Source organism: Benincasa hispida, chromosome 8 (assembly GCF_027475165.1).
Source record: "Benincasa hispida cultivar pf3 chromosome 8, pf3_genome.v1.1, whole genome shotgun sequence".
Lineage (NCBI taxonomy): Eukaryota > Viridiplantae > Streptophyta > Magnoliopsida > Cucurbitales > Cucurbitaceae > Benincasa > Benincasa hispida.
Genome location: NC_143485.1, coordinates 57,422,168 through 57,439,644, shown reverse-complemented (window position 1 = coordinate 57,439,644; position 17,477 = coordinate 57,422,168). Strand labels below are relative to the sequence as shown.

Here is a 17,477-nt window from a genome sequence, read left to right as displayed (position 1 = left end):
TATCCCAAAAAGACAGAGGCAATGGCCAGAGGCTGAAACTTGGTCCTGTGAGAAGGTAAAGTGAAGTATAGTCAGCATGTTCAGTAGTCAAACGATAGTAAGGTGTTTGCCAGGACAAGATATGAGATGGAATGCGATTGATCAAATAAGATGTGGTCAATATGCACTCTCCCCAAAACAAGATAGGTAATCTAGCTTGAAATAACAGAGATCGTGCGATATTTAACAGATGTTGATGTTTTCTTTCTACTACCGAATTTTTTTGAGGCCGTTCAACACAAGAAAACTGATGGAGAACACCTTTGGCAGGAAAAAAATCAGTAAAGGCCAGTTTTGGTGCATTATCCGATCGAAAAGCTTTTATGGAAAAACAATATTGAGTTTCAATCAACTGAAAGAAACGAGGGACAATACTAAGAGCTTCACTTTTGTTCCTCATAAAAAAAAACCCAAGTGTACCGAGAATAATCATCAACTAGTGTTAAAAAGTAACGATATCCATCATGAGTAGGTTCATTGTAAGAGCCCCAAATGTCACAATGTATAAGATCAAAAGCATGAGCAGCAAGTCTATGATGGCTTTGAAAAGATAGTCGTTTTTGTTTTGCTAGAGGACAAATCAAGTATTTAGTACAAGTACTATCCATGTCTATATGTAAAATGTCTTTTAGGAAACTAAGATGTTTATATGATGGATGTCCAAGCCGATTATGCCAAGTAGAAGCAGAGAAAGTAGTAGTGGAAGAACAAATAAGTTCTGTAGTATGTGAAAATAAATGTAATGATTTATCAACTGATGCTTGCAACAAGTATAATCCATTCCATTTGTTAGCCTTGCCAATCGTCTTCAAAGAGTACTTGTCCTGATGAGGCAAAAATCACTAAAAATAGTGACCATGATGGGTAGATAGGAAGTTAAAGAGCTTATGGAAATTAAGTTGAAACATAAATCTGATATATATAGCACATTTTGTAGCATGATATCTGTACTGATTTGAATATCCCCAACAAATTCAACCAGAAGCTGAGACTTATTAGGCAAAGTAACAGTTGTCGGTTTAATTTGTCTTAGAGTAGTGAATAAGACCTTATTATGACAGATATGAGCTGATGCACCAGAATCAAGTATCCACTGATCAGAAGATATATCAGAAAGGGAACAAATACCTGCAACGTGAGCTGTAGGAGTGATAGTATCTGTCTTATTGGACGTTGCTGCTATGGTGGCTGTTTTGGACTTGTTGAGATGGGACTGGAGCATAGCCAATAAGCCTTGGCATTGTTCAGATGTTAAAGAGGATAAAGAATCAGAATGATCTGCTCTTGCTGATTCGGGAGGTTTTAAAGCTTGCGCCCTGGTGGATATCCATGGAGTTTGTAACAATGATCAACAGTATCCCTTGAATATTACAGTGGGTGCAAATTGGTCTATCCTTCTTCTTGTTTTGATTGGTGTTGCAAGAATAGCTTGGAGCAGTCTGATGGGAAGCAGAAGAACCATTTTTCACAAGGAGGGCAGTGGCATTAGATGAAGATATCGCATTGCCAAAGGATGAAGAATAAATTTTCTGGTCAATCTCCTGTGCAACTAGAGAGAAGGCCCGATTGATTGATGGTTCTGGTTCCATTAGTAACAACTGAGATCTGATAGGAGCAGATGAATCGTTTAAACCCATGAGGAAAGCCATAACATACTCTGTTTGGAAGTAAGTCTGTAGGTTCTTGACACCACCACAAGTGCATTTCCCACAAGAACAAGATGGGCGATAGGAGATGAGTTCATTCCACAACGTTTTCAGCTTGGCATAGTATGTGGTAATAGAATCTTGATTTTGGGATAAGTTGGAAATTTCACAGCGTAGTTGGAAGACTCTTGGTCGATTTTTACGCTGGTACCGTTCTTGTAGATCAGCCCAAATTTCTTGAGCAGAATCGGAGAAGTTGATGCTAGCTGAAATCTCTTTGGAAAGAGAGTTAAGAATCCACACGGTGACAATGCCATTACATATGATCCAAGAATTGAGTAACTCACCGGAAGGTCGAGGGATTTCACCATTGATGAAGCCGAGTTTATTCTTGACAGTGAGCCCGATCTTCATCGCCTGACTCCACGAGTCCTAATTCGATTCCGTAAGAAGATTGGAAACGAGCACAAGCTTGGTGCTGTCTGAGGGATGAAGAAAATAAGGGTTCTGATATTGTTCAAGAATGGAAGATGGGGAAGCTCGAACATTCTCTATGGAGTTGGAGTTTCCGGATGAGGTTGGGTCGTCGAATCTGGTAATGATCGTCATTTTGGATGAAGAAGGAGAACGGAAAATTACGAGAAAAATCTCACTCGACACTGTGGACGGAGGCGAGCGAGATCAATGTTAGCGTCCGGAAGGTCGAGGAGCGAGATAAAAAATCACGAGAAAAATCTCGCTCGACACTGTGGGCGGAGGCGAGCGAGATCAGTGTTAGCGTCCGGAAGGTCAAGGAGCGAGATAAAAAAATCATGAGAAAAATCTCGCTCGACACTGTGGGAATCTCGCTCGACACTGTGGGCGAAGGCGAATGAGATCAGTGTTAGCGTCCGAAAGGTCAGGGAGCGAGATCGGCCCGTCAAGAAGAAAAGACACGAGAAAAAGGGTGGCTGGAGGGAAAACGAAAAGTCAAAGAGTTTTATTTTGCTCTGATACCATATTAAAGTAGAGTAAATAAATCTGCTATATCATTTATTAACCAAAAGAGGTCTAGAAATCGGCATAATTATAACAGTGACTAACCATTTAACTAGCTGTATGATAAATTTATAACAAAATATAAACTAATTTCTAATACGATGTACACACAATACACTGTATAGATAATGAGGTGGGTGGTTTAGGGTCGTCCACTTCTGCACGATTTTGTTCTCTAGAAATATAATTTTCAGAATTTATTATTGTAAGTGGCGGGGAAAAGAAAATATTTAAAAATTAAGATTTGATCAGATTCGATTAGGATGGGTTAGTTAGAATTTAGAATAAAAGAGAGGAAGTCGACCATTGGCACCAAGAAAACATTGTACCGGCAAATGTGGGAGAAGGGGACACGTGTTTAGAAACTAGCTTGATACTGAGCAAAACGATTGCCAAATCATCAAACCAAATTGCTACGTGTCAACAATCCGATTCTTCCACTAAACCGAGAGCACAAATTTGCATACAAAAGACGAGTCTGCCAAAATAAACAAACAGAAAGAAAAACCAAAAGAACCAAACACCAATAGGAAAACACAAGTTTTAAAAAAAAAAAAAAAAATGGTACGGTCTCTAGAGCCACTGGTCGTAGGGAGAGTGATCGGAGATGTGTTGGATATGTTCACTCCGACTGTCGATGTGGCGGTCAGTTATGGCTCTAAACAAGTCGCTAATGGCTGCGAAATCAAGCCCTTTGCCGCTGCTGATCGACCCACTGTTCTTATTCAAGCTCCCATTTCTAACCAACTTTATACTCTGGTACTTTAATTTCTCTGATTTGAGGGTTTTTTTTTTAAATTTTAATTTTAATTTTGTAATAATGGATTGTTTTTTGTATTGGGGATTTTGGGTAGGTTATGGTGGATCCTGATGCTCCTAGTCCAAGTGAGCCAACTTTCAGAGAGTGGCTTCATTGGTAATCAACCTTTTTTGTTTTTTTTTTTTGTTTTACCCTTTTTGGATTCTTTTGTTTTGAGAAGTGAAAAGGGAGATTTTTTGGTGTTTTTGATTTTTGGGGAAATTTGTGATTTTTCAGGATTGTGGTGGACATTCCAGAAGGGGCTGATGCCAATAAAGGTATATTTTGTTCAAATGAAATTCAATATGATTTTTGTGTGAAAGGAAATTTTGTGTTGAGGAGATATAATTATTTTTATTTATCTTAGGATGAATAAGGAAGAAGAAGAATAAAATCTCTCTTTTCTTTTCTTTCTTGCACGCCTTTCTGCATTCGTCTCTTTCCTGGTAGGTCACTTAAAAACCTTGATATTCTCCACATCATTCCTGCTAGCCACTCCTACTAAGCCATAGGCTATTTCCCTCCAATTTAGCAGCACTATTCTGAATTTAACTCACTCAATATAAATTAAAGGTTGGTTCATGAACTTCGAATCTCGTTTCATTTTGATCTAAACATTTAAAAAAGGTTTGTTTTAGTCCACTTTTAAAAAGGGTTTATTTTAGTCCTGTTATTCAAATTATCTTTTAACTATTTAAAGATAAAATTTCTTAAAAGAAGAAATTGCATCTAGTATTTTAAAAAGCGTTTATTTTAGTCCTTCGAGAAGAAATTGCATCTAGTTAAAGATGAAATTGCATCTAATATAGATTGAAAAAGGTGGAAAGGTGGAAGTGAAGTAAAACATCAACCACCAAGAATCTTTTAAGGAGAATCGCTTTATCACCTAAATTAAAATTGAAATCCTAGATAATCTAGCGTGACTAACTGATCTAGATAATCTAGAACTAGAATGAAACTTTTTAAAAATTTAGTGATAAAAAATAAAATAAGATGCAAAGTTCAAGCCTAAATTAAAAATAAAATAAATTAAGTTGGTACTTAATCTGATGTACCAAAAAAAGGTGTTAGACCGGCCAAACAGTGGACCACTCAATGTTAATGATGATGATGAATTTTATATTACACTCTAAATGTGACTATTTATAAAAAATCAAACAATTATTTAATTAATTCTCAACTACTAATTAAATATTAATTAATCTTAATTAAAAACTAAACTAAATATTAAATACATTAATATACCTGTCAAATTCTTAACATATTTAGTATGTGTTTGATATTTAGACATATAGACACTAGAGACATATAAACATTACATTCATCTATTAGTGTGCACTCATTAGTTTTCTTATCAAGTCGAGTTTTTTTTGAAAATTAACGTATATATTGTTATATGTGTTTTCTTCTTTTAAACATTAAGCTGTTTTGTTATCATTTTGAGTACTGTTTGGACTGCACTACAACCAGTCCTCCAATAAAAAGAGGAAGCATGCGGTAGCTATATCTAGTCTTCACTCTTTATAAAAAAAAAAAAAAAAAAAACATACAAAATTCATCCATTTTGATAATTATTTTATTTTTTCCGTCAGTGAAAATTAGGATGGTAAGTTGTTCTCGATCAAATTTCAAAATCAAAATTTAAATATATATATATATATATATTTTAGTTTTCAAATGAGAAAAACTAAATATATATATATATATATTTTTTAGTTTTCAAATGAGAAAAACTATAAGTGAAAGTAAAGATTAAGATGGTGGCAAATATCAATTTATATACTTTTATTTATATTTTGGAAGTTGAGAAGCTTGTAATGATTAAAATCTCAGATTAATACGTTATCAATTTTAATAGTTGGTGGATTAATTTGATCTTTCTTTAGAATTAAACCATTAACTTCTACCAATGCATAAGTTTTGTTTTTTTTCTTTTTAAATGTAAGATAGATAAATCTAGTTTAGAGAAAAATGTGAGAATTAAATAGTTAGTATAAAATTTTCATTAAATTTGAATGATTTTGATTTGTTGTCTACACTTATTCATTAAATTTGAGTAATTTGAATGATTTTTATGATTTATGTGAGTTGGAAAAGAAAATAGTTTAGGGAAGTAGTTTGTGCGTTTCTCAATTTGGTAAGAATTCAAATATTGGTGCTAAAAATCAAGATGGTTTGTAGTGTTAGAAGCTTTTGGAGATGTAATTCTAAGATATTTGTTTGTTTATGTGTGCACATTCAACTACTTTCTTCGTTGTGTCCGTGTTAACTAAGGTACATTGCATGTGGATTGAATCTATTTGAGCGCAAATTAATTTTATTATACTTTAATTAGTTAAGAAATTGTTTTGATTCTTAAGGTGAATTTTAAATATCCTTGTCCGTCTCATTAAATTTTGTCACATCTCAAACTCTTTATATATATATATATATATTGCATTTAACTAAAGACTCTCGAAGAGTTTCCTTTTTTCCATTTCCTTGGAAAATAGATAGAAAAAAGATAAAGAATTTGTTAACATATTAGCTTTATATAAACAAACCATGGGGTACTGTTATTTGTTTGGTTTTCTAAGGTGACTTTTGGTTTTTAAGCAACCCAAATAAATGAGAGATAATAAGAACCAGAATAAATGACACATATTAATAATAACAGAAAAACATCGAGGGCATTGCAATAGTCTGTATTTAGTTTTTGGGAGATTTCCAAAAACAAAATAAATTTATACAAAATAATAAAATCTATTTTTTTTTTCTTTTATAAAAATCTATCAGTTATGAAAATTAGTACGTGGATTGGTGTCTGTAATTATTTTTTTAAAATTTCTGTTAAGTTTTTTCATTTTTGGCCTCTTGGAGGGAAACTGGAATAAATAAATATAAACTTTAGAGGTATTAGATAACTTCCTCTATTAAATGGCATCGTTTGCACACATTATGACCAGATATTCTAAATAAGATATTATTATAAGAATTTCTTAGTACAAGAACGATACACGTTCCTTTGTTTTTCTTCTCCTCTGTTTTTCTTGAATTCTTGTATGTGATGAAAACAACGGGAATTTCAGGAAAGGAGGTGGTGCAGTACATGGGACCACAGCCTCCGACCGGCATTCACCGATATGTATTAGCCGTTTTCAAACAGAGCACCGCCCTCAGCGGCAGGCTGCGACCGCCCAACACCCGTAGCAATTTCAGCACCCGACAATTCGCCTCTCAGAATGCCCTTGGCCTTCCCGTCGCTGCTGTCTACTTCAATTCCCAGAAGCAACCTGCAGGCAAGAAACGCTGATCCACACTTTCTATGTTAATACCATACCACAACCCGTTTTCTTTTACTTCCCAGATGTCTGCGTTTCCCTGTTTCAGCCCACAAATACATGCAATAAATCCTTACTTCTCTCTGTTTCTGTTCTGTTTAAATAGAGTAATTGCACAATATTTTGAACTTCTCAAATTCGTTAAGAAAAGGAACAAATTATAATGGGAAATGCAAACCTGAAATGGGAATTGATAAGGGATGGGAAAAGGTTGAGCCAGAATGAAGAAGAAACGTAATTGAATGCAGCGCTGATGTGATGGGAAGGTTGGAATTTTGCATTGGGGCTTTACATCAACGCTGCACTCAATGACGTATCTTTCAACCTGGTTTGATGATTCCGTAGAGGATGGCGTCCACTTGCCTCTGTTTATGAATAATTATATATAAATTGAATGGGGGAGGACGATGAACTGCAGTACAAATGAAAACCCCAGCTGCTTGTATTGAATTGTACTATCCCTTTATCCAATTTTCTTTTTCGATATTTCAAAGTTGAATTTTCTTTTCGTTGTTTTAATAAATTAAGATTTGATGTTGAAATGGGTTTTTGGTGAAAGTTGATTTGTACTACTTTGTTTGTACTTGAAGCTAGTTAGGAGTGTACTCCTCCTCTAATTTCTCCAACTCTCCGTCCTAAAGCTTAAAATGGCTTTCTTTTGAGTTAGAACGGGTTAGACACTAGCAAGTAATAACATTATTCCCTACCAGACAATAAGTTTGTTCACTTAAATTTTCGTCATAGTTTATCTAAATTATAGGCAGTGCTAAAATTTTAAAAATTAAGCCTTCCACACTGCTTTCACAAATTTGTTCATTTGTTACCTTATCTAATTTTAATCAATAGTTTAAAAAATGAATGTCACATTTTGAAAAAAAAATTAAAAATTTTGTTTTTTTTTTCCTTAAATTTGGTTAAGAATTTAATCGAAGAAAGATTATCCTAAAAAATAAGTTGTAACTTTTAAAAATAAAACATAAAAACTAAAATAATTACAAAATATAAATGTTCGTTTACAAGATCTAGTCTGAGCCAAAAGAGTTGTACCGTTTGGTCTTAAAAAAAAATTAATTGCTAAATTTCAAGAGTCGTCGATTATGAGGATAGAATAAATTGTTTTTCTTATAGAAATAGTACATCATGGACAAGAATTTCAAGAGTCATCGATCATAGGTAGGAATTCACAATTCATCCAGGATTCAGGTCATGTTATCTATGGTCATCTTGGTGAAATGTAAGTCTCTATTATGAATGATGTTATATAATGAGACTAAACATTTCATGGTTCGATCTTATACAAACTCATTTGTATAGAATATCCTTGCCCACGTGTCTATACATGAATGATCAGGATTAAATCATTTGTAGCAATTTACAACAATTATAATACCTACAAAGCAGGTCATACTCGTAGTGTCACCAGGATAAGGTACACAGCCTTATTCATCTACTACAGACCATTTAAGTTATCACTTAAACATGATCCATCCGTATGTCTCTATATACATGTTTATGCTACAAGATAACCTGGGATATTAGTTTATTGGTTGTGATTAATGCAACTAAAAGAAGGAATAAAATATCATATATTTTATTAAATAAACAATGAGTTTGTACAAAACATTTACAAACTATAGGACCCTACGAGATTTAGAGTATCAACCCCAACAAAAACGACGAACAAAAATGACTCTTTTTATTGGGATTAACTTATAATTATAATCATATGTCACATATTACAAGTTAATCACAAAGCATTAGAACTACACAGAAAAAAAAATAATTGGGCATCAATCAACAATTAAAATCATGCAATTCACAAATGTAAATTCGGATTAAAACCCATAGACAAGTTCGTATACATCAATAAATCTAAATCTCACAAAATTACATCGAGTTCCTCCGAATCCATAAACTAAGAAGAAAAATTCTTACCTTCACATGGAGGATGAGAAGCTATAATCCGGTATTACTCGATTAACTACTAAAGAAACACCTAAAATACAAAGTGGGAGAGAAAAGAGAGGGGAAATCCGACTGGAGTTCGAAGGTGGGGGAATTTTTCTGACCTAAAGCAAAAATACATATATATAGGAGTTGGTCGTAGCGTTGCAATGCTGCCCTGCCTTCCACGCACGTTCGTCATGATGTTCGTAGCATTGGAAAGCTGCCCTTTTTTTGCCCAAAATAGGTAGTTACTGTCTTATAGCATTGTGCAACGCTTAACGCTCTGTCTAGAGGTGTTTTCGTCCATACGCGTCCTTTTAAAGCCCGATTGCTCAAATTAGCTTCTAATTACTCTAAATTAACCTCGAATAGCTCGTAATGACTGATTCTACCTCCAAGTTGCTCAATACCTACCAAATCATCAAATAAACACGTTGAACATAGTAATGACCTAGAATTAAGCAGAGAAAAGTAGCACATTTTTGGTGCTATCAAATACCCCCAACTTAATTCTTGATTGTCTTCGAGTAAGGTAGAATCACACATTCACACAAAAAATTATGCTTGCTCCATGACAAAGGTCATTACTCTAGTCTTAACAGTCTATAAGGATGAGATTCGCAATAGAAAATATAATCAGATTAGAATCAATCAATGAAGCACATTTAAAAATGATTCTATACTTTTCATACATGAGTGAGTCAAAAGGCCTACTAATTAAGCTTGCAAAACCCAGAATTGTTTTATAAGGCCCTCGATACGTTTTCCCCCTACACTGGCTCGAAGGTTCAAAAGCCAAGCTTCCTAGACTCAACTTTGTAATGGCACACTTAAGGAAACCAAACTTTTATTTTATTTTTATTTTATTATTTTATTATTTTTCTTTTTTTACTTTACACAAAAGAGGAAGCCTTATCTAGACACATCACCTTTGTTTTGGCTTGCCCACACGGGTGTCATGCAATTCATCCAACTACGAGCAATGTCTCATCACAAGGTGTCGAAGCTTACTGATTCCTCGAGTTACTTTAGCTCAAAGGGAAACTACGGGTATCATAGCTACCCCAAGTTAATCATAACCCAAGAAAGAGGAGTAATCTCCTTCAAAATAAATACAAACTTTCTTTAACTTTACAATACACTCTGCCTTTTACAAATTGATTTTTACATACTCTACACTTGGCTTTTACAATACAAAAAAAGAGTTTGGCAAAACCTTAGGCATGCATTACTAGGTTGAGCTTTCAGTCACTTAACACATATCACCTATGTTGGGGTTGATGCCCTAAAGTCTTGTGTCCAGTAGTTTCTAAACAGTTTGAACGAATGCTTGTGTTGTATAATATATGATATTTACTTCACATCTTGTTTTTTTTTGCTCAATTGCATGTTTTATTTGCTTTACCATAAACAAATAAACCTAAAATCCCTGGTTATCTATATGTAACTCAAGCATGTATATGGTGACATACAAGTGGATCATGTCTTGAGTGATAACCAAAATGGTCTGTAGTATATGGATATAGGAGGAAAACCTTATCCTGGTAATGCTACGGATGCGACTCATTTTGTGGAATGGTCACAAGTGTTGTGACTTGTCATAGATGGTTTGATCCTGATCACTCGTGTTGGGGACATGCGAGCGGGGGCGTCCTATAGAAAGAGTTTGTATAAGACCTGACCACGAAGTGTTAACGTCTCGTTATATAACATCGTTCATGACAGAGACTTCACTTCACTAGGATGACCATAGGTAACATGACCTCAATCTTGAGTGAGTTGGAAACTCCTGCCATTGAGGGCGATCCTTTGATTTGTATGGGTGCAATGGCCAGGTCACCGATTCAAACCTACCATTTTGGGAATTCGTCTGATTTGGGAGCCAGGAACTCAGTTACACAAGATGGAATTCACTTCTTCCTCGAGGCAGGGGTAAGTAGATAGATAACTCCCTTAATGGTTGATTACAAGGCTTGAACGATGTGGTGCCACACACCTTCTCTTGGCCCGAGAGGTGTTCACACATAGTTGGACTATGTCGTATTGTTCATTAGAAGAATTAGTGTTACTTAAGGAGTGAGATGTAACTACAGAGGCAAAATGGTAAATTGGCCCAACTGTACTTACGAGCATCTATGAAAGGTTATCGTACACATGATTAGTTATATCTAATGGATACAGAAATATATCTGTGGTAAGAAGAGTTCAGTTGTTGGTCTTTAGTGGAATGCCTGACAGTTAACGGATGGGGGATCTCGTGGCTAAAGAGTTTGGTCAACTATTCATATACCGTTGGAGCTTCGAGCCACAAGTTCATTAGATCCCCTGGGTAGCTTGGATGAAGTCGAGAATTAGGATTTGGGTTAATTTAAAATGTTCAAATTGACAAGAGGAAGTTCGATTATATATGATATAGTTGAACTGGTTAATTATATATGATATAATTAGCTAAATGTATGAGATACATTATTTTGGAGGAAATTAAATATAAATATGATTTATATCAAGTAAAGGAGAAATTACTATAGTAGATATGTGATATCAAACTATAGAGTAAAAATATAATATGATTATATTTATTAATAATTTAATTGGTTAATTATATGATAATTAACCTAAAAACTCTCTCGAACGTGCGTTAATGGAAAAACCGCGTCGGTTATTGTATAATTAACCTAAAAACTCTCTCGAACGTGCGTTAATGGGAAAACCGCGTCGGTTATTGTAACCGAAGAATAAAAATGAAATCTTGTTTCATTTTGCGTGGTTCAGAAAAAGATCAAAAGCCTATACGATAGTCGCTCAGCATCTAAACAATCGCATATCTTGCGCCTAAACGATCGCACACTAGTTCCTAAACGATCGGATAGCTTTTTTAAACGATCACATAGTGTGTCATATTTGCTAAACGATCGTATACCTTTTCCTAAACGATCGTTCAGTAAAACCTACATGATCGTGTAGTTTCTTCTAAGCAGTAAACATCTAGCTATGTGATAGTTTCCTATTATCTCCCACTTGCTTATCGTCTACACGATCAGTTCTTCCTCCTACCTCTAACAAACTCACCAAAGACCACACTTTGGGTTCTCATGCCGAGAATACCAAAGGCTCCTTTCTGGTGGTGTCGTCCCCGTTGCAGTCTTTTTTTTGCGGTTGTTCGTGCTGCTGCAGCCGACACATCTGCTGGGTGTTTGTTGATTGGGTAGAGGTCTTCCGCTGCGTTGAGTTCCAAAGCTTGAAGAACGTCTTCAACCAATATGAGAACTCTTTCCCTTACATTTAAGTGTTTAAAGCATGTTGTTAATTACTGTATTTTTGCATAACTGTATGTTCGAATGTATATGGTGTATTTCGGTCACGGTGAAATTGGAGAGATTTGGCGCTCATGGAACTCTTCATTAAGAGATCCTTTAATTGGTATCAGAGCCAGGTTCTGATACTCCAATTACATTGTTGCAACAAATTACATGTACATTCAAGGTGGGTGCATGTATGCTCTGTTTAAACTCGTTAAAATGTTGTGGATGTGCAAATTAATGGATGTTTTCGTGGATATTAGCCTTGGTTTGATTTAATTCTTTTACACTTGCGGTTGTTTGTAAAGGTCCTTGCGCTTTTGGGCATTAATAATCGTTATCGAGTCTATATTCAAAGTCTGTTTGAGTTTTGAGTCGTTCGTGAAGAAGATCGGAGCAAGCGTTACAGTTCTTCGAGGAAGGAAACGATCACAGGTTGATCGCATCGTGCAGATGATGGGGTACGCGATCACTGTTGATCACATCGTGCAGACGATGGGGTACGCGATTGCTATTGATCGCATCAGTTAAACGATGGGGTATGCGATCAAAAGTGTATTGCATCGTGTCGATGATTGGGTACGCGATCGTTGAATATCAGGTCGTGTAGACGATGGGATGCTCGAGTATCGTTTAACGCCCATGCACACTAGATGATCGTTTAGGCCAGCCAGCTTCATCGCTTAGTAACTGACTAAACGATTGCTTAATAACGCAAGGTAAATTGTTTACCTATCGCCGACGATCAGGCTTCGTAGCCTCGTTGTCATCTACGCGATCGTTTATTTTTGCATCTATCGTCTAGTGCACGTTGGGCGATCATCTACCTTCGGCGTTTACTACACGATAGAGTTCTTCTGGCGATTCAAGACCCGATTTCTCCTGTGAATCAGTTTGCTCGATGAAAAATGTAATAGATAGGGTTATTTCATTCTGGTTTTTGAAAAGGCTCATCCCGGTCCATTAATCCTTTATTTATTACATGCGATGTATGTTTTTTATATGTCATATGGTATGCACATATAGTAAATCCCACCTTAGGTTATGCATTGGTCATGCATCATCTCTTTATTGTAATTGTTATAATTTAAAGAAGCACGATTTAATTATGTAAGAGCATGCTCAAGCATCATATAATATAAGACTTATATTTATGCATCTATAAAAAGCATTGACATACATCATCTTTATATTATAATTGTTATAGTATAAGGGTGAATGATAGCATGTTTTCTTGGTTACTACGCTTTATATAAAAGTTATGTATAGTAATGATCGAACGTTGCATGAAGCATGACACATAGGTTACTTTATAATTGTTATAAACACCTGGTTGTGCGCAATGGTTTTTTAGTTGTTTCTTTTTAGAAGTTAAAGGGAAATTAGAACTAAAAGAAATAAGAAAGACATGCATGCTCACTTAGGTATAATTCATGATTTTAAAGTGTTTAAAACTTGGATCACATAGACCTAAGATCACGATTCTAATATGATTAGCAACCCTAAGGCTTTAATCTTTTAATTAGTTTAATAGGATTAAATTGGCTAATAAAAGGTTAAAGTGTAGCAAATCTATTAATAAGGAACCTTTTGTCTAAGGCGAGTTCTATCTAGGCTGAGGTATTTAAGTTGACGGAAACGTAACACCTCTACCTGGGAACTTACCTAGAAAGGTGAATTAGATAGATTTGATGCATGCATACAAGTTAAGGACAGTCCATTAAAGTGTTTAAATGTGACTTCTTGAACTTGTTCATTTTTCATAGACAAACGTTGTTTATGAGCAGAGTTTAAAAAGATAACTTAGACTAAAATCAGTAGCCGGATTGTCTAGGTTAATGAACCCTAGGTAGAACATTCAGTGGGAGGTACTTGGGGCATCAGATGCTTCACTTAAACCTTTCACGTTTCTCTTAAATAGTCCACACCGTGAGATCTACCCTCAGCCTCATGACACCTTTGGTGTGTCCCCCTAACGGATGGTGTTTAGGTAGGTCAATATCAAGGTGGATGGAGAGTGTTCATAGTAAGTGGGAGCGGAAAGTGCGACAGCATATCCCTTGGTCTTCCTCGTTAGGTTGAATAAAGTTACTGCGCATCGCCTCGAGGTACACTGGGAATGTCCCCCTAAAGGATGGCAGTTTTGCGCATTTCTTTATTTGATCTCTTGTAAGAGGATAAGGTAACATAGTTTGTTGTTCTAATCTGCTTCTTCCCTATGGTGGGCTCATTAGTGTGGGACTCTGGCACCGAAAACGAGGGGTCACACTTACGCAGAATAGTTAAAGGTTAATGATTCTGGACCGAAAAATGGTGGCTTTTAGGTTCAGTTTCAAGAGTTGGTTCTGCCTAATGGTTGAGAATGTCTCATCCCAAAGAAGGGACAACTGATCACCCCACTAGTGACGTTTTTCCTTCCTAATTGGGCATCATTGCAAAATAGAAGTCTATAACTTAGGATACTTGAATCTATTTTGCAAAACTGATTGGTTTAAAAGTGTTTTAGCAAAATCTAATAAAGGTTTGTTCGTATTTTCAGCAACATCTCTTTTTTAAAACAGCAACAGCCATGTTGGCTTTGTTAAGTGCTGAAAAACTAACTGGCGATAATTTCGCAACATGGAAACACATGATCACTAGGCTTGTCCTCCTAATCTCGTGTCTTGTAGTTTGTAAACAGTTTGCATGGACGTTTGTGTTGTATAATATATAATATTTACTTCACATCTTGTGTTTTGCTCAATTGATGTTTTATTTGCTTTCCCACAAACCAATAAACTTAAAATCCCTGGTTATTTATATGTAACTCAAGCATGTATGTGGTGACATACAAGTTGATCATGTCTTGAGTGATAACCAAAATGGTCTGTAGTATATGGATATAGGAAGGAAACCTTATCTTGGTAACGCTACGGATGGGGTCTGCTTTGTGAAATGGTCACAAGTGTTGTGACTTGACACAGATGGTATGATCCAGATCGTTCGTGTTAGGGATATGCGAGCGGGGGAATCCTATACAAAGAGTTTGTATAAGACCTAACAATGAAGTGTTAACGTCTCGTTATATAACACCGTTCATGACAAAGACTTCACTTCACTAGAATGACCAGAGGTAACATGACCTCAATCCTGAGTGAGTTGGGAACTCCTGCCATTGAGGGTGATCCTTTGATTTGTATGGGTGCAAGTGGCCAGGTCACCGATTCAAATCTACCATTTTGGGGATTTTTCTTATTTGGGAGCTGGGAACTTCGCTACACAAGATAGAATTCACTTCTTCTCCGAGGCAGGGGTAAGTAGATAGATAACTCTCTTAAGGGCTGATTTTAGGGCTTGAACGATGTGGCACCACACACATTCTCTTAGCCCGAGAGGTGTTCACACATAGTTGGACTATGTTTTATTGTTCATTAGAGGTATCAGTGGTACTTAAGGAGTGAGATGTAACTACAGGGGTAAAATGGTAAATTGGCCCAACTGTACTAACGAGCATCTGTGAAAGATCATCGTACTCATGATTGGTTATATCCGATGGACACAGGAATGTATCTGTGATAAGAAGAATTCAGCTGTTGGTCTTTAGTGGAATGCCTGACAGTTAACAAATGGTTGATATCGTGGCTAAAGAGTTTGGTTAGTGATGGGTGGAAAATGGAGTAAATAAATATGCGTTCATCTTATGATATGCGTTTGTTCTCCATGCGTCGCTGGTCATGCATTAGACTAAGGGATATGCAATATGCATCTAAGAATCTATGTGATGACCATGCGTTCCTGCCACAAGTTTTCTTGCTCTCCCGCCAAGTATAACGAGATCGCAAGTTTCTCAGAGACTTGTAGCTAAACATCAGAAGTAATGTGTTTGCGGCGAAGAATAAAAGAATAAAGAAGTTTAAGGACTATGCGCTACTTTTACTCCTAATGAAATAAATTATGCAATGGAAGTATGACTATGAGAGTTGGTAGAGACACAACAACTGTTAACGCGTAATAAGATGCATGGAAAAATAGATAAAATGGTGGAGGGGATGACTTCATTGCATCAATAAGCTTGATCGCAAGGGTAACCCCAGCCAACATAAGTTATGCGATCATGCTATACACAATTGCTTAAGATGCATGCAATGCATATGCGGTAGTGTTGATAGGACTTATGTCTAAGTCTCTATTCTTGCTCATGCGATCTAACACATAAACAAGGTGACCGCATACCACGTATCCTACTTCTGGACGCATGCGATGTGACCGCATACTATCATATCCTATCTATAGGTGCATGCGAAGTGTAATAGCAAATATAACTTATGTCTAATTTGCTTATGCAATCCAATCTGACTCTCTCAAGCCTAGATTTAGTCTTTAGACTACTCTCTCAAGTATGTCCAAATGATGAATGATGTGCTCATAAGACAAGATAATCACATAAAGCAAGGTTGTTATAAGATTATTTCTATCTCTAGGAACACTGTTTACTTTGCTTAGTGAGTTCCACTACTTACCCTCTTAGGTAGTTAGTTGCCGCTGATCAGCTCATAGACAAGCATTGCTGATAACTGGCAGAAATGCTAGTTATTATAAGCCTTTTATTTAAAATCATGAGGGCTAATAAGTAGAAAACGCGGTGATAATATTTAGAATTTTTGAAAAATTGAGTTTTGCATCAATTAGCACCTAGATCCTCACTGACCCCAATATTATGTGTTACTCCATGCCAAAGTGTCTATTTTTGTAGCTATCCCAGAAATCAAACACATGCATTTGAAATAAGCAATCAAAGACAAACGCATGCGCTGAAGCTAGGCGATCGCAAAGACAAACACATGTGCTGGAAGCCGAAAGACGAATGCAGACGGTAATCACATGCGTCCAACGCATGGAAGTTGCAGTAATCGCATGCGTCCAACGCATGGAAATTGCGGTGACCAAATGGAGATTGCGACCACGAAGTGATAACCATAATAGAAGATCGCAAGATGGGTAGAACGCGTGGATAACTTCAGCTAAATTAAGCTCGGATGCATACCTTGGGAGTATCAACAAGATAAGGCGATGTGACAATGCCCATATCGCGACAAAAGCAACAGCGAGCCATACCATCATCATTATAGCTGTCGACGTCCAAACTCTATAAATAGCCCATGGGACCTTCATTTTAAGACACCTGAACTTCTACCTCAAGGCAGAGGTTATGATCACAGATGAGAACTTGAACGATATTTTCAGTGAGAATTCTTCATCTTCACAAACCAGATCGAGTGACGACCTTTCGCTGGAGATAGAGCTCGAGAGAGACATCTCCACCATTCAACCATGGCACCACCAGCAACCTTGACGCAGAGTCCTTCATCTCCCTTCTAATATTTGTATTGTATTACATTTTAGCTTAAGA

At 36.2% G+C, this 17,477-nt stretch overlaps 1 protein-coding gene and 1 long non-coding RNA gene across 2 annotated transcripts; one reads left to right on the top strand and one right to left on the bottom strand.

Annotated features, from left to right (window-relative positions):
- The first annotated feature begins 3,201 nt into the window (after positions 1-3,201).
- On the top strand, positions 3,202-7,026 carry LOC120082622 (protein MOTHER of FT and TFL1-like). Its single transcript, XM_039037875.2, has 4 exons — positions 3,202-3,482; positions 3,578-3,639; positions 3,760-3,800; positions 6,591-7,026. The coding sequence occupies exons 1-4, from the start codon at positions 3,285-3,287 to the stop codon at positions 6,812-6,814; spliced, it is 525 nt and encodes a 174-aa protein (XP_038893803.1). The 5' UTR covers positions 3,202-3,284; the 3' UTR covers positions 6,815-7,026.
- Positions 6,471-7,199, bottom strand: LOC150034729 (uncharacterized). The gene is made up of 2 exons (XR_016531160.1): positions 7,021-7,199; positions 6,471-6,882 (listed from the first exon to the last, which is right to left on the bottom strand). It is a non-coding gene; the product is annotated as an uncharacterized LOC150034729 (long non-coding RNA).
- Between the last annotated feature and the right edge of the window lie 10,278 nt (positions 7,200-17,477).